We start from the raw sequence: 27,021 nt of genomic DNA, 5'->3' as shown, positions 1-27,021 counted from the left end.
TGATGTCACTGGGAAAGAAAGCATACCAATGCCTAACCCTAGTCCTGCCTAATATCCTACTTGGGATATGTTAGTGCATTCAATATTGTGCCATTTTGGTGATCTGAGACTGCAACTCCATTTATTGAATGTGCTGGCTAAGCTTGATGACAGTAATAATCCAATCATATCTGAAGGATATGATTTAATACACTATACTAAACTTTTCAAAACCTGCAAGTGTCTTCACTTGTTTTTTCTTCACAGAACTTCCCATTTATTTAAAGTCACATCTGTAGATTTCTCTTTTACCATACTGGATATTTGACAATCAGCTTACAGCCTTATGACATCCTACAACTTGGAAAACAAAGGAGGTAACGTATCACAGAATTGGGACAAGCTGATTGGGCACTGAAATATCTCGAGAGGATTCCCTCTGGGTATTTCCAAAGGTGAAAAGCTCCACATGGATGGATTAGTTGGTGTAAGGCAGTGGCATGGAACCAGCCCTACCAGCTTTGAAGCAATCAGCAAGGGCAAATGAAGGGAAGCTTTAAACCTGCAGATTAGGAACTTGCAGTCTGATTAATCGGAGAAGTTGGCAACAAGTCAAGGATCTCAACAGTCAATAGAGACGCATGTTCTCCTCCCAATCTGATGCCGCTTAGCTTAGATGCATTTAGAAGTTGGTTCCACGTAAATTCTGGTAATGATAATTGCTGCTTAAGTTGGATACAATGTTGGAGGTAGCACTTTAAGATTATGAAGGTTAGCAAGATCCACACCAGACTCGGATCTTCATAATTTCTTGTACAGGAGTCTTATTTGTTGGTTAATTTTAATACAATCCATATCAAACACAGAATTCTTTGAACTTCTTGTACCTCCACCAGGTTGAGGGTTGCTTGTAAGAGAATTTGCTAATTGGATAATTAGGTTATCAAATAGCCCATCACAGCTCCTGGACTATTTGCTATGATTATATCCCATTTTAAATTAGAAACGGAGGGCTGTTCTATAAAGGTATTAAAAACGGCCTCGGTTTGTGATGACCATCTCAAATTTGGACATGATTCATATTTTGCAGAGTCAAAGTTTGAAACACAGCCAACAAGCACAGAGAACACTAAAGGAAGATGGTCACTTATGGCAAAGTCATCAATGACAAACTGGGAACTTGAGCTCAAAAGGTGTGAGAATACCAGAATATAATCTATCACACTACAACCCTTTGGCTGAGATGAAAGTATTGATATAAACCTTAATAGCTACCTACCACACTGTCTTAGGGCTTCTAGAGCTAAAAAATATGGATGCTTATCTGGTGGTTTAGCTACCTTTGCTTCTAGACACATTGATTTTATTTATTATTTATTTACAGCATTTATACCCCACCCTTCTCATCTGAGGGGACTCAGGGTGGCTCACAGAAACTGGCAAAATTTAATGCCCAAAACACAATGATAAAATCAATACAATACAGTAATCAATACAATAAATATAAATCAGTTAATATTACTGTTAAAATACATTATAAAACTTTAAAACATATATATAATTAAATCCATTCATCCAGAACCTCATGTGTAAACCTTAATTCAGACCATGTCGACTTAGATGTTTATTCATTAAATGCTTGGGCACACAGCCATGTCTTTAAAACCAATAAAAGTTAATTTATAAAAGTAAATCTATACCAATCTACATTTTTTTTAAAAAATCACACAATTTAAAAGATATAAAAATAATCTCATGTAAATTAATATATCACTACAACTATAAGTCACGCTTTTCAAGAGAGTCAATTAGGCTGAAGTGCTTGGAAAGAGGAAAAAAACCTGATCACTTCAGTTGTATTTCAATCCTAAATGTGAATTATCTGCTTTGATAATCTGGATTATATAGCAGTGTAAAAGGGTTCCTACAGAGCAAATTTCAACACTTTCCTGGATGAATAATGTCACAACCCTTTCCTGCTTATACCAGTGTCCCTCGTTCTTCAACCAATTGAAAATACAACAGAACTAAAAATAAAACAAAATTGTGACAAAAGTTTTCTGTGTTTCAACAATTCCTGATTTTGGACATTGTTCGGGTACGGTATCTCACCTGTTGAATAAATGCGGGATTGGCTGCACTGGAACTGGTCATAAATTTGTTTTCTATTTGGGAAAAAAAAACACCCTTTTCTCCATATTTAGATACGGGTGACCTCAAGTAACTTTGAAAGTTGCAAATGCTGGTGAAGGCCACCTGCAAGCTATGAGCTGATAGTAGTAATAATACTGTAACAGCAGCAGTAATAATAACAACAGTGAGTTAGATGAACAAATGGTCTGACACATTTTCCAGTCTTTCCCTTGTTCTTACCTGGTCATCACGGATGTCCTTGAGAGTGTAACTTGTGGTATACTGTGCCTTTAATCCACACTCTCTGGTTGTTACAGCTGTAATGTAAGAACTACTGATTGCTGGGATATATAGCTTTTGTGCACCCAAAGCCTCAGTAGCCTTCCTAATGTTTGGAATAAACTCTTTCCTACAAGACTCTGCTGGCTGTTGAGCTTCCTTCATACGAAGAATATTACATGGTGTCAGAAGTGGGATACAAACCTCTCCTGTGCTACAACCTGGAAGCTAGCGTCCCCCGAAAAAGGAGTGTTTAGACATGGAGTCATTTCGTCCTCCTCCTCCCCTTGCTATGCAAGGTAATTTGGCTGAGAACTGGAGACGGTGGGAACAGGCCTTTCAGTTGTATCTTGCTGCAGCGGGACTTGAGAATGTGTCAAAGAAGAGGCAGATAGCTATCCTGCTACATTGTGTGGGAGAGGAAGGAGTTTCTTTATATAATACATTTGTTTTTGCCGAGGAGAACCCGAAAGATATTGCAGAGGTTCTGGAACAGTTTAGGACTTATTTTTTACTTCGGAAGAACATTGTGTTTGAAAGGTTTTGTTTCTGGAACCATATGCAGAGTCCTGGAGTTACAAATGTGCAATTTATTGCTGAGCTAAAACTGAAAGCAGCCAGCTGTGAATTTGGAATGGCAGTTAATGAGATGATAAGAGATAAAGTTGTTTTTAGTTTACAGCAAGAGAAACTGAAACAAAAGTTGTTACAAGAAGCTGATCTTACACTTGAGAAGGCCGTGGAGATATGCCGGGTTAATGAGACAACGAGAGCTCAGCTGAGAACCATGGCAATAACATCGGAAGAAGGAGTGTTTGAATTACAAGACAGCCATGGAGAAAACAAAGAGATTATAACTCAAGCTCTGGGAACCAGGGAGTCAAGACACAGAGACAATTGGAAAAATCAGAATAAGTGTGGTTATTGTGGTACAGCTCATGAACCTCGGAGATGTCCAGCATTTGGAAAGACCTGCAACAAGTGTGGCAAGAAAAATCATTATGCCAGGTTATGCAGGTCAAGGGTGACCAATCCTGTGAATATACAAGCCAGACAACACATTCATGAGTTGAATGTAAGTAATTTAATGATAGGAAAGCTGGATGAAGAAATGAAGGATACACAGATAACAAACAAGGCAGGATGGTATGCTGATATTTCCATAAGAGACTGTATAATTAAGTTTAAATTAGATACTGGAGCTGAAGCAAATGTGTTACCATTTAGTATATTTTCTAGAATACCTGGTGCAAAACAAATGTCTAAGAGTAAAGTAGTGCTGGTTGCATATGGGGGAACAAAAATACAACCAATGGGAGCAGTTGAGTTTGATTGTATAACAGCAAAAGGAGTGTATAATCTGTTGTTTTATGTGACAGATTGCTCGACAACCCCATTATTAGGCAGACCAGCTTGTGAGAATTTGGGTTTAATTTATAGGGTAGATCTGATACAGGCAGAGGGGTTATTAACACAAGAAAAATTGCTCAGCTTATATCCAGAAGTATTCCAGGGTCTCGGTGAGTTTCAAGGACATCACCACATTCACACTGATCCAACAGTGGTTCCCGTGATCCAAGGATGTAGGAGAGTGCCCTTTGCCACACATGATAGGCTAAAGGATACCCTTGATCAGATGGAAAATATGGGAGTTATAACAAAAGTTGTAGGACCCACAGATTGGGTGAGCAGTCTTGTTATCACTGAAAAAAAGAATGGGTCTCTGCGTATATGTCTTGATCTGCGAGATCTAAATAAGGCAGTGCGGAGACAACATTATACCATCCCAACAGTTGAGGAAGTTTTAAGTCACCTAGCTGGAAAGAAAATCTTCACAATAATAGATGAGAAAGATGGCTATTGACAGGTAAAACTAGATAAAGCATCATCCAGATTATGTACATTCAATACGCCGTGGGGAAGGTATTGTTTTAATCGTTTACCATTTGGGCTTAAATCCTCAAGTGAGGTCTTTCAACAGAAAAATCAAGAAACATTTGGGCATATAAAAGGTGTATATATGATTGCTGATGATATGATTATAGCAGCTGAGACAAGTAAACAACATGATGAGATTTTACATCAGGTAATGGAAACAGCACGTGTCAAAAACATCAAGTTTAACAAAGAAAAGATCCAGTTCAGGGTAAACTCTGTTAGATATATGGGCCATATTGTGACTGCAGAGGGAGTCAGGCCAGACACTGAGAAAGTAAAGGCAATTCAAGAAATGAAACCTCCCAATGACAGGCAGGGAGTGCTTAGATTTCTAGGGTCAGTACAGTATTTGGCAAAATACATCCCAAAAGAGGCAGAGTTGACAGCGCCATTGAGAAGTCTGTTAAAGAAAAATATGAGTTTTCAATGGATGCCAGAACATCAGAAAGCTTTTGAGGCGATCAAGCAAAAGTTGTGCGATGCACCTGTACTGCAGTATTTTGATGTGACAAAACCAGTTGTTATCCAAGCAGATGCTTGAAAAGATGGCTTAGGAGCATGTCTCCTACAGGATAATAAGCCAGTGTCTTATGCTTCAAGGGCACTCAGTTCTGCAGAGAAAAATTATGCTCAAATAGAGAAAGAATTGCTTGCTGTTGTATATGCAGTACAAAAGTTCCATCAGTATGTGTTTGGTAAAATGGTTCTAGTTCAAACTGATCACAAGCCCTTAGAATCAATTTATAAAAAACCAATAGGCAGTGCCCCGGCTCGTCTGCAAAGAATGTTGTTGCAGCTTCAGAAGTATCAACTTAACTTTGTATATACTCCAGGTAAACTTATGTATCTGGCTGATACCTTGTCAAGAGCTACTGTTGATCCCCCTGGAAGTCAGGAAAATCCAATAGGAGATGAGAAAGTGATATACGAAGTGAATACATTAGCCATGCACCCAGATAAAATGGGTTTAATACAAGAAGCAACAAAACGTGATCCCCAGCTTAGGATGATTCAAACATACCTAAACGAAGGATGGCCAAAGTACATGAGAAAGGTGGCTCCAATAGCAAAATCTTTTTGGCCGGTTAAAGATCACCTAAGGTATAGGGATGGGGTTCTTTTCATGGGAGAAAGAATAATCATTCCGGCAAGCCAAAGACAAAATGTTCTTGCACAGCTGCATGAGTCCCATCAAGGGATTCAAAGAACCAAAGAAAGAGCAAGACAGTTGATGTACTGGCCTGGTATGTCCAAAGATATTGAGTCAGCTGTTGGCAGTTGTTTTGTGTGTGCTTGTTTTGCCCCAAATAATCAAAAGGAACCACTTAAACCCCATGAGATCCCAGAAGGGCCATGGCAGAAGGTGGGAGTGGATATATTTGAACAGGACAATCGCTCTTTTCTGTTGGTAATTGACTATTTCTCAAAATACCCAGAAGTAGTAAGTTTACCTGATAAAACTGCAAGAACAGTAATTGTCAAGATGAAATCTGTGTTTGCAAGACATGGAACTCCATTAATTGTGGTGAGTGATAATATGCCATTTGCGAGTCAAGAATTCAAAGTATTTGCGAAAGAATGGGGATTTGAACAATGCTTTAGTAGTCCGGGGTATCCACAATCTAATGGTATGGTAGAACGAGCCATCCAGTCTATAAAACAACTTACACATAAAGTAGGAAAGGCAAGGGGTGATCTGTATGCAGCATTGTTGGAGTACCGGAATACACCTGTGACAGGACTATCATATTCACCTGCACAAATATTGATGGGCAGAATGCTGAGAAGTAAACTTCCCATAACAACTGACTTATTATGTCCTAGGATTCCTATTAACGTGCGTCAAGATCTACAAAGAGCTCAGGAAAGACAGAAACATTTTTATGATCGAACAGCAAGACCCCTCAAACCACTAAGAGAGGGAGATTTGGTATGGATGCAATCCAATAATTGCAAAGAAAGATGGCTTCCTGCCGTTGTGATAGAAAAATGTAAACAGCCTCGGTCATATCTAATAAAGAATCAGGACGGTCGCGTATATCGGCGTAATAGGCGTCAATTAAAACAACGGAACCAAATACCCGAAACTACAATTCAAGGAAATACAACATATAATGGTTCTAAAGGGATGTTTGTGAACAAAAGTGACGCACATGTAATAGCAGATAGAAAGCCAATGTATGTGACATCGCATGGCAGGCCTGTGTTTGAACCTGTAAGGTACACTCCTTAGAAGGATGGTGCTGAAGACCATCCTCAACGGTGGGCTAAGTACTAGTGACCTCTGGCCCCATAGAAGACATATTTTCTTACCTGTCTAGTGATGTAATGAAGCTGCCAAGTTTTAATGAGAGACTTTTGTAATTTTGATGTATGATTTTTTTTAACACTTTTATAAAATGTATTTTGTTTTGTCTTGTCAGATGTGTAGTTATTATGTATGAAGGGGAGATGTGGTATACTGTGCCTTTACGCCACACTCTCTGGTTGTTACAGCTGTAATGTAAGAACTACTGATTGCTGGGATATATAGCTTTTGTGCACCCAAAGCCTCAGTAGCCTTCCTAATGTTTGGAATAAACTCTTTCCTACAAGACTCTGCTGGCTGTTGAGCTTCCTTCATACGAAGAATATTACCTGGTCATCATGGATGTCCTTGAGAGTGTAACTGACCACACTGATCCCCATATTGACCAGATCAGAGGAAGCAACTTTGAAAACTTGCTCAGAAAACTTCTGCCGGTCCTTGTATATTTCCTGTTGGGTGAAGAAAGACACCAGAGGTCACTATACAATTAAAATAATATGATTTGCTTTAAATTCTGTAACAACATACAGTAGGATCCTGTTTTTGCAATTTAGGAAGAGGCATCTTAGTTTCTCAGTCAGAGAGCTCTGCTATCCCATAAGATGATAAACTAGGCATGGGCAAACTTCAACCCTCCAGGTGTTTTGGACTTTTTACCAGCTGTTAGGAATTGTGGGAGTTGAAGTCCAAAACACTTGGAGGGCTGAGGTTTGCTCATACCTGCTATAAACCCAGGATTCCTTAGGATGTACTTTTTGCACATGGAAACATTACAAAACTATGAAATGTGCAATGTCGACTACTACAATATGGCTGAAACCCAACCTTCTCCAGCAGGAGGCAGTAAAGATTTGCACATCTACAAAACCATACACCCAACCCAGCTCACCTCCACGGTCATGTGGGCCATGATGGCTCTCTGATGTCCTTCAAGTGTTTCTAGGGAGATGTGGGCAATTTCAGGCTCTGATTTTCCCAAGAACATCTGGCAAGCAGCGGCTAGCATCTCCTTGTTCTGACCTTGGATCTTTACCTATGCAAAAGGATGAAAGAAGGTGAGTAAAAAACCAGAAGCCCCCAAATGGTCAAAGAAGCCCATTTCACATTTCAAGGAAGCATCAGATTGCAATTGTTTATTTATTAAAACATTTATGTTCAGACCACGGAACAACAGAATGGTTCAAGATTGGGAAAAGAGTAGGGCAGGGCTGTATATTTTCACCCGACCTATTCAACTTGTATGCAGAACACATCATGCGACATGCAAGGATTGATGAATCCAAGGTTGGAGTTAAAATTGCTAGAAGAAACATTAACAACCTTAGGTATGCAGATGATACCTCTCTGATGGCTGATAGTGAGGAGGAGCTGAGGAGCCTTATCACCAAGGTGAACGAAGAAAGTGCAAAAGCTGGGTTGCAGCTAAGAAAGCCAAGATTATGGCAACCAGACTGATTGATAACTGGCAAATAGAGGGAGAAAACATGGAGGCAGTGACAGACTGTATTTCTAGGCGTGAAGATGACTGCAGATGCAGACTCCAGCCTGGAAATCAGGAGACGTTTCCTTCTTGGGAGGAGAGCAATGACCAACCTTGATGAAATAGCGAAGAGTAGAGACATCACACTGGCAACGAAGGTATTTCCTATAGTAACCTATGGATGCGAGAGCTGGACCATAAGGAAGGCTGAGCAAAGAAAGATAGAGGCTTTTGAACTTTGGTGCTGGAGGAAAATCCTGAGAGTGCCTTGGACTGCAGGAATATCCAACCAGTCCATCCTCCAGGAAATAATGCCCGGCTGCTCACTGGAGGGAAGTTAGAGGCAAAGATGAAATACTTTGGCCACATCATGAGAAGTCAGGAAAGCTCGGAGAATATCATGATGCTGGGGAAAATGGAAGGAAAAAGGAAGAGGGGCCGACCAAGGGCAAGATGGATGGATGGGTGGTATCCTTAAAGTGACTGACTTGACCTTGAAGGATCTTTGGGGGGGGGGGGGTGTTACGGCTAACAGGGAGCTCTGGCGTGGGCTGGTCCATGAGGTCACAAAGAGGCGGAAGCGACTGAATGAATAAACAACAACAAAGTTCTGCCCTATATTCAAAAATCTCTGTGCAGCTTCCAATAAAATCAATTTAAAACAATAAATAATAATTTATTTATTTATTTATTTATTTCAATTATTTATACCCCGCCCTTCTCACCCAAGGGGACTCAGGGCGGCTTACAAGTGGCAATTGATGTTTTAAAAGACTGAAAATACATCAAATCACTTGTTAGTTGAAACCAGACTGTATCAATTCAGGTCAAACAGTTTAGAATACTGCTATGTGCAAGGAGGTAAAAATCAACAAAGCCATAAAAGGTTTTGAGTGGTACCAGAATGATGATGATGATGATGATGGTATCATCATCATTAGTAGTAATAATAGTAGAGGCAGCAGTGCTATTACTGCAAATGGTGCAGGGCAAGTAAAAGAATAATAAAACCCAGGCTTACAATCTAATTAAGACATGACACACAATAAATGTGGTGTGGGAAGGGATTAAGTTGAGCAAATACTTCCTTTTTCCTCTCGCCAAAGCCAAAACAGTGGCAGCTGATTGAAGAGAGGGCTTTTAATCTATATTGTCGAGGTTTTCATGACCGGAATCACTGGCTTGCTGTGAGTATTCTGGGCTGTATGGACATGTTCCAGAAACATTCTCTCCTGGAATTTTGCCCACATCTATGGCAGCATCCTCAGAGGCTGTGAGGTCTGTGGGAAACTATGCAAGTGGGATTTATATATTTGTGGAAAGTCCAGGTTGGGAGAAGGAAATCTTTTTTTTTTTTAGAGGCAAGTGTGAATGTTGCAAATGGCCAGTTTGATTAGCATTTAATGGCCTTGCAGATTCAAAGCCTGGCTGCTTCCTTGCCTGGGGGAATCCTTTTTTGGGAGGTGATTGCTGGCCCTGATTGATTCATGTCTGGAATATCCCTTGTTTTCAGAGTGCTGTTCTTTATTTACTGTCCTGATTTTAGAGTTTTTTAAATATTGGTAGCCAGATTTTGTTAATTTTCATGATTTTCCTATATTCTCCCACAGTGCATTCTCTATCCCAATAGACCTCAATGCTCTTTTGTCCCCGTTAGGCAAAGGCAGTGGCAGTTGGCAGAGGGAGGGAGAGAAGGCTTCTGGATTTAGGCATGATGGAGCAACGTGATGCCCGTTTCTTCTTCTCTTCCCCAAAGGCCAGGGCAGGAGCTGTTGGAGAGTAATGTGGTATAGACCAGGCATGGGCAAACTTCAACCCTCCAGGTGTTTTGGATTTCAACTTCCACAATTCCTAACAGCTGATAAGTCACAGCAGGTTAAACAGCTAGGTTGCAGAAAATCCTGCCAATTGAAAGGTTAGTCATTCAAGCCCAGGTCGGGGTGAGCACCCGCTATCAGTCCCAGCTCCCTGCCCACCTAGCAGATCACAAACAGAAAAGTGAATAAATAAGTACAGGGAGGTAATAAAAGCTGCCCTTAAGGACAGGCTAGCGATTCGATTGGGAGGATGTCTAAGGATGACAAAAGCTCCTTGGCATGGAAAATGGAGCAACAGAACCCCCCTCGGCCGGAGTCGAGCACTGCTTCTAGACGCCAGAAATGGAAAAGATGGGAAAAGCCTTTACCTCTGTTTATGTATGTTTATGTCCTTGTTAATTGTATAACGGCATTGAATTTTTGCCATATATGTGTTCTGTAATCCACCCTGAGTCCCCTGGGGAGATAAAGAGGAATATAAATAAAGTATATTATTGTGGAAGTTGAAGTACAAAACACCTGGAGGGCCAATGTTTTCCCATGCTTGGGACACTGTTCTGAGGCACAAACCCTTTCCAAAAAAAAAGATGAGCATTTTCATCCTTAAGGCAACCTGTATGGGAAGCACCATGCTTCACTGCCCGTTAGGTTAGAACAAATACAATTCAACTAGAATCAGCACTTATAAAGACTGAGGGAAGCAGCGAGGACAGAGCTGTGACAAATGAGAAAAGAGGGGAGGAAATAAAGCTGAGAACAGGGGAAGGGGAAAGGAAAGCACAGGTGGTTTCATCCAGGGGATTAGGGAAATATAGTGGCTTTAGTTGATACACAGAGAAGTCTTTGGTTTAATTTAGACAAATAGAAGAGAGACAGTTTGATGTTCTCCCATCCTTGACTTAATTCTCAGAGTACGACTAGGAAAGCATTACCTGGGCAATGCCAGTGACTGAGATGGGGACTCCATGCCGCGTGTACACTTTCTCGCTCTTCACATTCAGGGTCAGAGTATTCAGTGAAATCCTGAGGAGAGTGGAAAGAGACAAGAAAGATTTAATGAAAGACACAAACACAGTCTAATACTTACTCTCAGCTGTCCCCAGTTGAGGCCAAAAAGGAAAAAAATACGACGTTTTCTTTCCACTGCATTCAGTTTAACACTATTGGTGTATCCTATAGTCCAGCCAGCATGCTGTTATGGTTTGAGCATTGGATTATGTAACTTTGGAGACAAGGGTTCAATTCCCTACTTGGCCATGAAACCCACTGGGTGACCTTGGGCAAGTCACACATTTTCAGTCCTGGAAATACAATGCTTTTGACATAAAATAAATAAATAAAATGTCCTGGAAAACCCCAGGATAGGGTTTCTTTATGGTTGCAGTAAATCTGAAAAACTCAAAAAGCACACAACAACAACAGCACCACTCCATTTTATCTTCACAAACATTATCTTAGGCACATCTCAGTTTACAAAGCCTCTTAGAAAGAAACTTCTTTTTATGGCTGTTTCCAGGCAAATATGGATACTGGCCAGCTAGGAGACTCAGCTCTTTGTTTCACAATAGCAAAACTTTGTGTGTATATGTGTGTGTGCCTTCAAGTTGGCTATAAGTGTATGGCGTACCCATGAATTTCAAGAAGGCTTTTCTTAGGCAAGGAATACTCAGAGGTAATTTTGACAGTTTCTTATTCTGCAACTAAAGCACACCTACTTCCAGCACAGAGCAGTCGTTCCTCATAGGCCTGGTTCTCCAGAATCTTGATCATTTTAGTCACATTCCAGCTTGTCAACATCTCCCTTCAATTGCGGTGCCCAGAATTGGATGCAGTATTCCAGGTGTGGTCTGACCAAGACTGAATAGAGGGGGGGCATGACTTCCCTGGATCTAGGCACTACACTCCTATTTATGCAGGTCAAAATATCATTGGCTTTTTTAGCCGCGGCATGAAGTTGTTGGCTCATGTTTAACTTGTTCTCCACGGGGACCCCAAGATCTTTTTCACACGTACTGCTGTTGAGCCAAGCGCCCCCCTCCCCTCATTCTGTATCTTTGCATTTCAATTTTTCTGACTAAGTGGACTATCTTGCATTTGTCCCTGTTGAACTTCATTTTGTTAATTTTCGCCAATCATCTCTCTAGTCTGTTAAGATTGTTTTGAATTCTGCTCCTGCCTTCTGGTGTGTTGGCTATTCCTCACAATTTGGTGTCTTCTGCAAACTTGATGTTCATGTCTTCTAGTCCTTCAACTAAGTCATTAATAAAGATCTTGAACAGAACCAGGCCCATGACAGAACCCTGCTTACGGCACTCCACTCGTCACTTCTTTCCAAGATGAAGAGGAAGTATTGATGAGCATCCTTTGGGTGCGTTCACTTAACCTTATTATCCTTATTACCTTCATGTTATTTCTGCATCTGGTAAATTTCTGGAGCACATCTGAAATACACCTATATTCAAGGAGAAAGCAATTTGCTTTTGCATGAGTCAACAAGGTAGAGCAAGACCCCTGTCATCCAGCTGAATTGAATGAACGTGAATTACTTTTGCATTTAATATGCTGTTTGCAGCAGTTGACTAAACTAAGGATGAAGAGGCAAATCTGTGGCAGTGTAAAAGCATATGAGAAATCAGACACAGGGGATTAATCGAGGGTTGTCCATGCCAAATTGAGACAGGTGGAGGGAATGTCCTTAGATGATATGCCCTTCAGATGCTATTTTGAGGACTTATTTATTCTCTTGGCAGCTCCTCGATCTTAATGGTGTTAATTTGTTTAGATCTGTTCTGCAACAAACTCTGGGAATTTCTAGAAATACGTGTCTGTTTTGTGAGATTATGTGGCTCTGGAATTGGACACAAGGACTCCATTCAGTTACTTATCAGCAGTGGCTTCCGGGCAATGAGTTAATGGCAAATGAATTTAGGCAAGTACTGAAAAATGAATTATTGGTATACTATGTAACAATTTTTTAAAAACGTTCTGTTGCTAGTTTGACAGTGTTATTTCTTGTTTAATTGTGCGGTACCTACTTTGAAAGCACTTGTTCTACTCCATAGTTGCCACAAACTATCTTGAATTGGTTGAGATGCTATGAGATATTCACTGAAAACTACAGCAAAATGTGCTGCAAGATGTCCCACAAAAAAAAACAAACATATTTGCAGTTGAATAAACTTTCCTCATGTTTTTTATGATAGAATCAATTAGGAAATAACATTTTTTAACCCAGGAACAAAAATCATGTTACATTGTGTAATGTGTGTGAAGATAAAGAGGAATTATCCCTTCCTTTCCTGGCTCACTTCTCCAACACTTTGACCAGAGTCACTACAGGCGTGATGACCACCAGCAATGCCTAGTGGTTGCCATTAAGACGAGAACCCAAGGGGATAGTAAGTGCCATCCCCTGTCCTTGGGCCACCCAAGCCCAGTTTTGAATCAGAACTGGTCCCAGTATTTACACTGCCACAAAGAGTGGGTGAGCTCTGGAGTGGAGCATCCTCCAACTGTAGGGTAAGACTGTGTTAAGAAACCTTTCCAGGAATTAGAGTAAATCAGGCTTGTGGGTCATGTGAACACTAGAAAAGTCAATTTACCATTGCCCTGCCTCATTTGGCCCATGTAGATGGATACTAGATTTGAAAGAGACCCCATTTCAAGTCTCATTAAATTATGCATTGTATTACGTAACTCCCACCCCCCTCTCTTTCTCCATCCTAACATATTTCACAGGTTTGCATTTGATAAAAGAGAGTTCTTCTCAGTTAATCTCAAAGGTGTTATTGGTTTCCTTTATTTTTTTTATGTTAAGATAGCTATCCCTTTGAATACACTAGACCCTTGGCATTTCCTGTAGCTTGTTCCAGGATCTCCCATGGATATCGGCATAAAAATATAGAATCACAGAGTTGAGAAAGTCTCCAAGGACCATCCAGTCCAACCCATTTCTGCCCTGTAGGAACACACAATCAAAGCACCTCCGACGGATAGCCATTCAGCCAAAGCAATAATACAATGTATCCCCATAACAATACTATGTGTGTATATATACACACTATGTATAAATTAATAGCGTGTGTGCAAATATTCACACTGTGTATATATATATATACACACACACATATAAAATGGTTGAGTTGTTACAGTAGTAGCATTTGTGCTGAACTGCATAATCTTTCAAATCTATTAGAAGTATTTTGATCGTACAAGTCTCCAAATTATAATGGAAATATTTCAAACGTGGAGAATGGATATGGAAATTGAGAGGGAAGACATTTAAAGGAAAATAAATAATATAGTAAAGGAAAAATATAATGTACTAAGGGAAGCAAGGAGGAACAGGTTACAAAAATGGTATAAAAAAACCAGGGGTAAAGGACAGGTGTTGGCATGGCTGTAAACAAAGAGGTGTGTTTAGTCACATGATATGGGAATGTGCTAGAGTACAGGCATACTGGAGAATGATTGAAGGAGAAATTAATAGAATGTTAAATCTTCAAATAATAGCCAATAGAAATGTATTAAATGCAAGGATACCAGGAGTGTATAATGTGCAAAAGGAAATAATGGTTGACAAATTAGTAGAGTGTGCAGAAATTGTTTTAGTGAGCGGCTGGAAAGATAAAAGTGGACTTGAGGCAAATTGGTATAATTATATGGTAAATATGTTAAATGTAGAAATAACAAAATAGAAAATGTCATAATAATTAAGAGCATGTGGGATCCAGTTAAGAATTATCTAGAGAATGTATTAAGATGTGAAGTAGAAAAATTGAGATTAAGACTGATATTTCAAATGTAATTTCCGTAGTTTATTGTAAAAATTTTATGTCCAGGGGGAAGGGCGGAGGGTGGGAATCGGGTAAAACATTAAAATTAAAATTAAAAATAAATTTTAAAAATCTATTAGTATTACCCAGTCAGTTGTAACTCTAAATTTTAAAATCATTTCTTGCGTTTACTATATTTTGCACATGCCCCTCCCTGGTAATCTCTAATTTGCCCCATTTTAAGCCATACCTGTCAATGTATTTTATGATGTTATTGTATTGTTTAACTGTTTTAATTATATTGTTGTGGTTTTACTTTTTCTATTTGTTGATCCTTGGGCTTGGTCCCCATGAAAGCCGCCCTGAGTCCCCTCGGGGAGATAGAAGCAGGTTATAAAAATAAAGTTGTTGTTTTTGTTGTTATTTTAATATTTGTTCTGTGCATTTTAATACGAGGGTTATCCAGAAAGTACATTACATTTTGGAATTAAAAATGAACAAAGTATAGGATAAAACATTTATCATATGCAGTTGAAAGCCACACCCAAATACCACATCTCATGTAGTCGCCATTCAAATCTAGGCACTTATCATAGCAATAAATGAGCTTGGAAACTCCTTCCCCACTAAATTCTGCCGCCTCCGTCGTCAACCCTTCCCCCTTCCGGCAGCTGCGCAGCATCGGAAAAATGCTGCGTCGCCAGCCACGCCCCCATTGTTGGAAACAAGTGGTTGACAACGGAGGTGGCAGAATTTAGTGGGGTAGGAGTTTCCAAGCTCATTTATCGCTATGATAAGTGCCTAGATTTGAATGGCGACTACATGAGATGTGGTATTTGGGTGTGGCTTTCAACTGCATATGGTATATGTTTTCTCCTATACTTTGTTCATTTTTAATTCCGTAATGTAATGTACTTTCTGGATAGCCCTCATATATGTATTTCATATAAATAAGTTTTAATATATGCATTTAATGTTTATGATGGTATGTTTTTAGCTATGTTGTGACCCTTCTCGAGCCACGAGGAGAGGTGGGTAAGAAACAACAACAACAACAACAACAACAACAACAACAACAATGCTGGTAGAATTATTTTTATTTGTCTTTACTAACAATTATACTATTGCAATTCTTAGTTTCCTCAAATTATAAATTATAATAACAAAAATGAATAACAACAATGGCAGCAGCAGCAGCAACAAAAACATTATATACAATGGCATAGTAAAACGGTAGCCCTTATAAAATTGACAAATCAAGCTTTGCTTTTTGGAATTTTTCAAAAATATTTTCAGTCTGTGGATGGTTGAATCAATGGGTGCAGAATCCATGGATATGGAAGATCTACTGCTACAGACATTGAAGGGAAGGTTCTTTAAAATAAATGTGTTAATTTGTTTAAAGCATGATTCTACCTTGAATAACTTAGAAAATCCCACATCACATTCCAGATCAAAATACAGTAGACTCTCAGATCAGGGGAAGTTAAGCAATTGTAACTTTCAAGCCACTGGCAAAAAACACAAAGAAACAATACTATAAATAAAAAAGCTGTTTTTATAATTAAATTGTGTTACATTAAGTTAAGTTTATCTTTACTTGTATTAACTTGTTTTTAATTACTGTATTTCAATACAAATAGCAAGATTATACAGAGGTCCCTTCCACAAAGATGAATAAAATCCCACAATATCTGCTTTGAACTGGAATATATGGCAGTGTGGATTTAGGTAACCCAGTTCAAAGCAGATATCGTGGGATTTTCTGCCTGATATTCTGGGTTATATGACTGTGTGGAAGAGCCCAGAGGATATGGTATGGTATTGTATTAATTAGGCCTCTTTTTAATAGTATCTCGCAAGCAACAAGAAACAACATTTATCCAGTGTCCATCAATCTGCATGGGTGCCCGTTAACTGAGAATCTACTATATCACAATAGCAGGAAGCAGCACCCACGATTTTAAAAAAAGGAAGGGAAAAGAAAACACACAAGTAAGCACACAGATTTCATTTCCTTCTGTCTGCAAATACGTGCCTCAGTGAAAAACTTGGCAGATAGAAAGGTACAACTGAGCTTGGCCTATTTTCTAGCGGTTGCTTGCCAAATATAGGGCAAGATGCAAACGAGTGAGCCCCGAATCTAAGCGCATAGTTAGCAAAGCAGTGGGCACAACTTCTGAGAGCCTATCTTGACCTGAAACAAGCCCCAAGGCTATTTATATAGATGCATTCAACAATAGCCACCCATCGCTAGTGACTCCTACTATTCTCTCAATCTAGTATAATTTTAAACTTCGTTTTGGGGGACAGGGAAACTGTTTTCTGCTGATCTTTGCAAATAGGGATACAACACAGTGGCCTCCAGATATTGCACTACAACTTTCATCAGCATTAACCAATGATGAGAAATATAGGAACTGTAATCTTAAAACTTTTCAGAGCATTATACAGTCAGTCCCCAAGTTACAAACTTGCAAACTCATAGTTAATAACGGGGATGAGACAACAGAAAGTGAGAGAAATCAAATCCTCGGAAGGGAAATCCACTCCCAGAAGAGTTATTATCATTGGGAAAAGGTGTGTCCACTGAAGTTTTATCAACAATCTTTGTTTCCACAACAAGCCAAATGTTTCAAATTCCAATGATCACAGGGACAGAAAGTTTGGTGAAACCTTTAGAACAAGGGCACAGACAACAAAACGAACAGCACAAGGATGTTAGCCCTGTTGGGCAAGTGGGCTTATTGACAAAAGACCCTCTCCATAAATGTATAGCAGAGTAACCTATTAGCAGCAGCGTGACCCAGCACCAGTAGCCAAAAGTGACAAAAAGAACAAAAACACACAGACCAATGTTATCTCTTTTCTTTATAGCAAAATAATATGGTTGCACTATTTACAAGAACAAGGTTTCCATAACACAAAGTTCTTTAAACTATCTTCTTTGCTTCCATGCTGGGCTTCTTTCTCATGAAGATTAACAGCTTCTCTCTCACAGAGCCTCCTCTCACACCAAATTTACAGGAGCTTCACACAGTAGCTTTACACACAGCAGCCTTCACACTACAGCTTCCCTCACCGAAGTTTTATCCACAGGGGCCTTCTCACACTGAGGCCTACCTCACACTGAGGCGTTCTCTCACACTCCTCAGGATGACACTAGCTTTAGCCCACTATAACAAGCTTCGGCCTACACACTCAGGGCGATGCTAGCTTATTTAACCCTTTCAGTGCTTGATTCACATATTTGTAATTAAAAACACCTAGTTAATTTTCAATATTTCTGACAAACCCTTCCCTATGTTTTCTAAAGCTAAACTCTCTCTCTCTCTCTCTCTCTCTCTCTCTCTCTCTCTCTCTCTCTCTATATATATATATATATATATATATATATATATTTTACATCATTTTTACTGCGCCCTTCTCACCCATAGGTGTAAGACTCAGGGCGGCTTACAACTGTTGGCAAAATTCCATTGCCCCAAAATACATTCAATAAAACAGTAACAAAATCAGTAAAACAATAAACAATACCAAGTCAATTAAAAATTCTATTAAACTCTATTAAAACACGAATTATAAAGTGTTAAAATGCATGTGTAGTTTAGCTGGAGTTGCACTTAAAAATGTACCTGTTCCGACTTACATACAAATTCAGCTTAAGAACAGACTTACAGAAATTATCTTGTTCCTAACTTGGTGGACTGCCTATATCTCCCTATTTATCTATTCCTATCTTATCTCCGGAGCCCCCAGTGGCGCAGTGGGATAAACCACTGAGCTACTGGACTTGCTGACCAAAAGGTCAGCAGTTTGAATCCGGGGAGCAAGGCAACCTCCCGCTGTTACCTCAAGTTCCTGCCAACCTAGCAGTTCGAAAACATGTAAATGTGAGTAGATCAATAGGTACCGCTCCAGTGGGAGGGTAACTGCGCTCCATACAGTCATGCCGGCCACATAACCTAGGAGGCATCTATAGACAATGCCGGCTCTTCAGCTAAGAAATGGACAAGAGTACCAGCCCCCAGAGTTGGACACGACCAGACTTAATGGCAAGGGGAAACCTTTATCTTTACCTTACCTTATCTCCAAGGGTCTCTTCCACTAAGATGGCAATTTTGACTCATTTTTTAAGGAGGAAATCCCACTGAACTCCCAAGTTAATAAGCGCAGGATGGTACTGAACATGTCTTTCATTTAGACAGTTTTTATCCACGGGACTGAGAGTAAAGCCATGGACTGAATGCATAGTTTGCTTGGGCTTCTACAACTGCTCTGCTACCATTTCCTCTTGCATCAGCCACATTCTTCCCGGATGCATTTGGCAGGAGGCCTAAGAATATCCTTGGCTTAATGCAATTTAGATTCAACAGAACTGGCTGTGGGGCATGCAAGTAGGAGTTATTCATTTTCCTGCCCTGAATAAAATGCAGTTTTACAGAATTAAGATATTTGAGGTACCACCTCTAAAAAAATCATAGGGAGACTGTCAGTGAGGACTAGGTGCTGAGTAGATTATATTTTAGAGGAAAAAACTGGCAAAATACCACTGTGTACTCCTTGCTTAAGAAAACCCTAGGAAATCCATAGGCTCACTGTGGATGCACCTATACAATAGAATTAATTAATGTAGTTTGACACCACTTTAACTGCCATGGCTCACTGCTATGGAGTCATGGGGACTGTAGCTCCAAAAGGTCTTTAAACTTTTTTGCCAAGGAGTACCCAACTGAGAGCTCCCAATGATGCAGCAGGTTAAACTGCCAAGCTGCTGAACTTGAATCCGGGGAGTGTGGCGAGCTCCCGCTGTTAGCACCAGCTTCTGCCAACCTAGCAGTTTATAAACATGCAAATGTGAGAAGATCAATAGGTGCCACTCCGACAGACAGGTAACAACGCTCCATGTAGTCATGCCAGCCATATGACCTCCTACATACTCTATAGAAGGTGACTGTGAAGATTCAAAAGAAATAATGTTTAGTAATGTTTAGTGCATGAGATGGATAAACTTCTGTGCATGTTTCAATGGCAGCTGCTTGTTGTGGAGGAATCTCTCAGGGACAGTAAGTGGGACCAAACGCAGAAACAGAGAAAAGTGAGTGGGCCAACATGCCTCTCCTATCCTAAAGCTTCTTTTTTGTCTTTCTGATGCAAGTCAAGCTCCTTCAGCCCCTGAGGAAGAATGGGGCAAGCATGCTATGAACAAACCTTGCCAAGAAAACCCCATGATAGGCTTACAGTTCCTCTTCCATCACCACCATCCATCATAAACCCTTGGAGCTAGAATTCAACACTAGCAGAGCTTTTGGAAAATAAGTATATACCATATATAAGTTAACCCATATACAGTAAAACCTATGTATGAGTGGGGCCAAAATAATGCATTTTGATATGACCTGTGGGTAAGTTGAGGGTCATTCTGTGGAGAAGGGAAAGCACCAGTGCCAATTCGCTGGGTGCTGCCACAATTTTCCCACTCTAGCTTTTAAAAATGTAGAGGACAGTGTAGAGGAGTTCAGTACGTCTTTTAGGTTCTCCTGAGATGGACAAAGCTCTCACTCACCTTTTGCCACTCAAAGAAGAGGATGAAGTTACACTCAAAATATGTTCTGACTTACATACAAATTCAACTGAAGAACAAACCTACAGAACCTATCTTGTTTGTAACTTGGGAACTGCCTGCATATTGACTGAATGCACAAAGATACCTTCATCATATTCATGCTTGGAGACTGCCTGTACTCACAATGACTCGTAGATAAGGTGACCCAGCTTTTTTGGCTAAGATTTCTAAACTTATACATGAGTAGGTTACATAGGGTACTCTTATATAAACTGACTTCATGTATAAGACAAGGGTGAGCCAAAAATATGGATCTTGATACTACCTGCTGATAAGTCCAGGGTGATTCCACGGAGGGGGAGCAGCAGTCCCTGGATGTTTCCACTGCCATTTCTCCAACCAGGCACATTCAAAAAGGCAAGAAGTGGTACCACAACAGAGAGAGTGAAGGAGAACCTACTAGGAACACTTGCTTTTCACCACTCTGCTCAAAGAAGAGGACAATTCCCTTTTTGATCAAAGTTCAGGTGCAATATTCACACTGATCAATGAATAAATTGACTAGGTTTAGGGCACTGATTGCAACAGGGGACGGCAAATGCCTCCTTTCCTGATTCGGTCTTAGGCTACCACTGTTTGCCTCCTCCCAAGTCAAATACACAGTGGCAATGAGCACTGACTATATAGCTAGCTATCTCAAGGGGTGTTATCTTTTTATGAGTTTGTCTGTGATATGATTATCAGAGAAGGCCTGCCTCTTGGTTCTGTCGGCATACCAAGTGCATTTGGTGGAAACAAAGAAGAAAACACAACTCTGCCATACACTGACGCAAAAGCAGATGAAGGGGCCTCCTTCCATCCCAACTGACACAACTCTGGCCTCAAAGGAGAAAAAAAGCTAGTATCTACTGAACCTAATCCGCTTCCACAATGCCACCTCTTTTTCCTTTTCTATCATCTCAATGAGATCATAAACCTGAGGACAAGTTGCACATTGTATGTGGTATTTTTACAAGTAAAAGTGTCACAAATAATAATGACACTATTAAACGAACAGAACACTAACAACAGGCCTTCTTGGCAGCTGCAACCAGGTTTTGGAACTCTTTACCTAGAGCAACTGGAATCCCTCCTTACTATCCCTTTGTCAGCAAAGAATAGCATTTCTATTCCAGATCTGGTTGAAAATTTCTGCTACCTTAGCAGCCACCTCTCCTCAAAAGTCAACATTGACACTGAAATACAACACTGCCTGAGCTCTGCGAGTGCAGCATTCTTCCGAATGAAGCAGAGAGTGTTTGAGGATCAGGACATCTGTAGGGATACTGTGATGAGTCATGGGCCATGTAGTCCCGTTCATGGCACTGTAGTCCCAGATGAAGAGGAGAACTTGGGTTTTTCACCGTCTCAGTCAGAATTGGAACCTTCCCAGCCAGATTTGGGAACCTTGCACCTGCAAGAGATTTGTCTTCCAGAAATCTGTCAAACAAGCCCTGAGTCTAAATCTCCTGTGTTTTCTCGCCACGAGTTTTGTAAACATCAGAGAGCAGTTCAAGCGGCCTCTCGTAGGAGTGCTAGGATAGCTGCTAAGAATTCAGCTGATTAAGCCTGCTTTCCATGGGAAACCTTAAGGAGTCATGCATCTGGACTCAGAGATTAGCTTTCGTTTCTAGTTCCCCAGAGAACTGCTCTTTGGTGGGAAAACTAGACCCTATTTAGGTGTTTTACCCACAAAGGCATCTTGCGGAGTCAATTCGTCAGCTACTGGAGTGAGTTGTGTGTGGACAGCGCGCTCCGTTTCCAAGCCTCGTTCCTGTTTCAAGCCTTGTTCCTGATTCCAAGCCTTCGCTCCGTTTCCAAGCCTTCGTTCCCGTTTCCAGCCTTGTTTACCTCCATGGACCTTGCCTTGTTTTCCAGGACTCAGCCTTGCCTTGTCTTCCGGATTTTGCCAAGTAATTCCACGGATCTTGTTCTCGCTCCTCGTTCCTTGTTGCCTTGTTTCAAGCCTTGTTTCAAGTTATTTCCTAGCCTTGCTCAAGTTCATGGACTAAAGGACCTTGTCATCTCCCCTCACTTTGCCTGGCAAAGTGAGTGTTTCGGTTATTGGATTACAACTTTGGACCTTAATATTTCATATTGGACATTGTTTCTTTGGACTAATTTTGACCTTTCCTGAAAGGTCTAATTCTGGACTATTTTCTACACTTGTTTTTATTAACTTTATATACTCCTTCAATAAAGATATTAGATAGATTCTGGCCTCTGTGTATGGTTATTGGTGCCCTGCAGCCGGGTCGTGACAGTTTGACTCCACCACCCTAAGCACCAATTAACCTAGGCCAGAATGTCTACCGGAGCCGGACCGGGAGGCCAGCCGCTCAGCTACACCATCGACAAGGAGGAAGTGGACCGCATCCGTGATAAGCTCAATGCGCAGGAGGGAGAAATAAAGGGATTGAAGGAACGCGGAATCCGACTCCCGGCCCTGGCATTGCCAACCAAGTTTTCTGGAGAAGCTTCTAAGGTTCATGTTTTCCGTCGCCAATGCCAAGCTTATCTAGAGGCCCGCGCTGCCGAGTTTCCCCAAGAAGACATCAAGGTGGCGTGGATTTACAGCCTTTTAGACGGGCCAGCGGCCAACTGGGCGACGGCACTGTTCGACCAAGTTTCCCCACACCTAAGATCAGCGCAACACTTCTTGGATCACATTAAGGCGACTTGGGGGATCGAAGACAATTTGGAGGCAGCCGGCCATAAACTCCGGCGCCTCTCTCAGGGGGACAGACCCTTGTCCCAGTACATAGCCGAGTTCCGAGTGCTGGCCCACAGCACCGGATGGAATGATATAGCCCTCAGAGGACAATTTCGGGAGGGTCTCAACATCGAGATGTTGGAAGAAATTTCCAAAGTGGATCCCCCTCACTCTCTTGAAGCACTCATTGATCAATGTTTACGAGCTGAAGTCATGCTTGCCAACAGAAAACAATGGGTCCGAGGCCAGAGCGGTAGAGCTGGGGTGAAACCTCCCGCTCCCACCAGCGTCCAGCCGTGTCCAATATGGAGACCCCCGCCACCAGCCCCATACCCCAGGGGGAGCGAGGAGGTGCCGATGCAGTTGGGCAATGTGCGTCCCAGGTTAGATGCCGCCGAGAAGGCCCGCCGCCAACGCCTAAATCTCTGTTGGTACTGTGGAAACGGGGGCCACTTCGCCAGAGAGTGCCCAGCCAAAGGGAAGCCCCCCGCCCGTCTGGCGGCGGCGTCCTCCACGGAGACGAAGACGTCTGAGGCGGCTGGCGCACAGCCGGCGGGGGAAGCCAGCGACCGGGCGTAGAGAGGCTCGCCAACCCGGTCAAAAAACCCACTCAAGAGCCGCCAACCGGGGTCCTATTTCTTCTAGTGGTCACCTTGTGGTCAGCAAAAAAGGGGCCAGTCATGGTCCATGCCATGATAGACTCAGGAGCCACAAACAATTTCATTGATAGAGAGTATGCCGACTCTCTGGGATTACAATACCATGACTTCAAGAATGCCCGTGTGGTGCAAGCCATCGATGGCCGCCCCCTCAAGACGGGTCCCGTAAGCCAGTGGTCGGAACCCACCAGAATGTGGATAAGGGAACATATGGAAGAGATTTCCTTCTTTGTTACCGAGGTTCCCCATTTCCCTGTGATTTTGGGAATTCCATGGCTGACACTTCACGACCCAAGCATCTCCTGGTCCAACAGAGAACTGCAGTTTGCTTCAAAATATTGCCAAAACCATTGCCTTGTAGCCAAGATCTGCCATGCCACAGACACTGAACCCATTATCACCTTGCCCAAGAAGTACTCAGAATATTGGGATGTATTCAATGAAAAAGAGGCCGAGAGATTACCCCCACATAGACCTTATGACTGTGCCATTGACTTGGTGGAGGGGGCCCCGATCCCGCGAGGACATCTCTACTCCCTGACTGAACCGGAGCAAGAAGCTCTCAGGGAGTTCATAGAGTCAAACCTTCGCAAGGGATTCATCAGACCCTCTCAATCCCCAGCCGCTTCCCCAGTGATGTTTGTGAAAAAGAAGTCGGGGGAATTACGCTTGGTGGTGGACTATAGAGCATTGAACAATATCACTAAGCGGAACAGCTATCCCCTGCCCTTAATCTCGGACCTACTAGACCGACTTCGAGGAGCCAAGGTCTACACCAAGCTGGATCTTCGGGGAGCGTATAATCTAGTTCGCATCAGAGAAGGGGACGAGTGGAAGACCGCCTTCCAGACTAAATTCGGATTATTCGAGTCCCGAGTTATGAATTATGGATTATGTGGAGCTCCCGCAACGTTCCAGCATTTTGTCAATGACATCTTTCAGGATTATCTAGATCGGTTCTTGATCATCTACCTGGACGATTTTTTGGTGTTTTCTAGATCACAATCAGAACATGAGAACCACGTCAGAATGGTGTTACAACGATTGCGGGATCATGGACTTTATGCCAAGCTGGAAAAATGTGCTTTTGATCTACAAGAGGTAGATTTCCTGGGCTACCGCGTCTCGCCACTAGGGCTCTCCATGGACCCGGCAAAGGTTTCAGCAGTATTGGAATGGCGGGCGCCAACCAACAAGAAAGAGGTGCAACGATTCTTGGGGTTCGCGAACTATTACCGCAAGTTCATTCCAGATTTTGCCCGCTGGTCTGATCCAATCACCAGCTGCATCCGTGGGAAACAGCCCTTCCGCTGGACAGATCAAGCAGAGAAAGGGTTCCAGCAACTAAAGAAATTATTCACGTCCCAGCCAATCCTTCAGCATCCAGATCCTGAAACCCCTTTTGTTGTGCAGGCGGACGCCTCCGATGTGGCAATTGGGGCTGTACTCCTACAACCAGTGGGAGACCATCTTCATCCTTGTGCCTTTTATTCCCGTCAATTGACCGCGCCAGAGAGAAATTACACCATTTGGGAAAAGGAACTATTGGCCATAAAGGCAGCCTTTGAAACTTGGAGACATTGGCTAGAAGGGGCCAAATTTCCCATTGAAGTCCATACTGATCATCGAAATCTAGAGCATCTAAGAACTGCCCGCAAGCTAAATCAAAGGCAACAACGCTGGGCTTTATTCTTTGAACGTTTTAACTTCCAAATTCATTATGTAACCCCAGCCCAGACCAAGCAAGCAGATGCTCTGTCACGGAAACCGGAATACGCTGCAGGACGCAAGGAGACCTTTGAGTCCCAGCTGCTACAACCCGGGAACTTTGCCACGCTCACAGTGGGGAACACCAAATCCACTCCCATTGAATCAACTCCCTCTACTCCAGGGCCCCTTTGTGCTCAAGAAATCAGGGCTAGTCAGCAAGCAGATGCCTGGGCGCAGGATCAACTTCGCCAAGGACTACATTTCCCCTTTTCGCTTAAGGATGGGCTGCTTTGCTATAGAAATCATGTTTACATCCCCCCAGGACCGGGCAGGGAAAAGGCACTTCGTTTGTGTCATGACTGCAAGCCAGCAGGGCATTTCGGGCTATTCAAAACTATGCATTTGATCCTAAGAGATTTCTGGTGGCCCAAGATCCGCAAGGATGTAGAAAAATATGTCAACACCTGCCCAGTATGCCAGCGCTCCAAGATAAGAAGGGAAAAGCCCTCAGGGCTTCTGCATCCCCTTCCTACCCCATCTCGCCCATGGGAAATAATCTCTGCGGATTTTATAACTGATCTACCACCTTCCTGTGGATTCACCACGATCCTAGTGGTGGTGGACCTTTTCACCAAGTTAGCCCATTTTATTCCCTGTGAAGGCCTTCCCACGGCCAAAGAGACTGCAGATCTATTTCTCCAACATGTTTTCAGATTGCATGGATTGCCCAAGAGTTTGGTCACTGACTGTGGGTCCCAATTCACCTCTCGCTTCTGGAAGGCACTACAAAAACTATTGGGCATAGACTCTCGTTTATCTTCGGCTCATCACCCTCAAACAGATGGGCAAACTGAGCGCACCAATGCCACTTTGGAACAGTACCTTCGCTGTTATGTAAACTACCAACAGGACAATTGGGCTTCCCTGTTACCACTCTCGGAGTTTGCCTACAATAATGGGGTCCAGGCTTCAATTAAGGAAACCCCGTTCTTTGCAAACTATGGCTTCCATCCACGTTTCTTTCCTCCTGTCATTGAAACCTCAGAAGTTCCCGCAGCAGAGGACTGGCTGCAGGAACTCACAGCAGTGCAGCAACTTTTGCTCCAACAACTAGACCAAGCCAAGGAGGACTATAAACGCCACGCTGACAAGCATCGCCAGCCGGGCCCCGAAATCAAGGTAGGAGACCGGGTTCTTCTGTCCACTCGCTTTTTGCCCTCCCACCGTCCCTGCCGGAAGCTAGATGCCCGTTTCATTGGTCCCTATCCAGTGGTGGCGCAACTTAACCCCGTGACTTTCAAACTCCAACTTCCGCGCTCTATGCGCATTCATCCAGTGTTCCATCGCTCCCTGCTCCTTCCGGCGGATGGTGTGCGCCCTGATGCAGACCGGCCGGCCCCCGCCCCTGTTTTGGTGGACGGAGAAGAAGAGTTCGAGGTTCAGGACATTTTGGATTCTCGCTTTCACCGCCGCCGCCTACAATATCTCATTGACTGGGTGGGTTTTGGCCCCGAGGAACGTTCTTGGGAAGACGCTTCCACAGTCCATGCTCCTGATCTAACCCGCCGCTTCCATCAGACCTATCCCGCCAAGCCGCGGCCTCGCGCCTCGGGGAGAGAGCCCCG

General features: G+C 42.3%; 1 protein-coding gene across 2 annotated transcripts in view; it reads right to left on the bottom strand.

The window, feature by feature from the left end:
- Positions 1-27,021, bottom strand: part of flot1 (flotillin 1) — a 50,473-nt gene that overhangs the window by 10,979 nt on the left and 12,473 nt on the right. For both annotated transcript variants that reach the window (XM_016997917.2, XM_003228332.4), the window contains exons 4-6: positions 10,867-10,957; positions 7,527-7,670; positions 6,967-7,086 (exon numbers count right to left, since the gene is read on the bottom strand). In XM_016997917.2, the coding sequence (XP_016853406.1) occupies positions 6,967-7,086; positions 7,527-7,670; positions 10,867-10,957 (355 nt within the window). The remainder of the gene's footprint in view (positions 1-6,966; positions 7,087-7,526; positions 7,671-10,866; positions 10,958-27,021) is intronic.

The sequence above is a fragment of the Anolis carolinensis genome, chromosome 2 (assembly GCF_035594765.1).
Source record: "Anolis carolinensis isolate JA03-04 chromosome 2, rAnoCar3.1.pri, whole genome shotgun sequence".
Taxonomy (NCBI): domain Eukaryota; kingdom Metazoa; phylum Chordata; class Lepidosauria; order Squamata; family Dactyloidae; genus Anolis; species Anolis carolinensis.
This window is presented reverse-complemented; position numbering and strand designations above follow the sequence as displayed.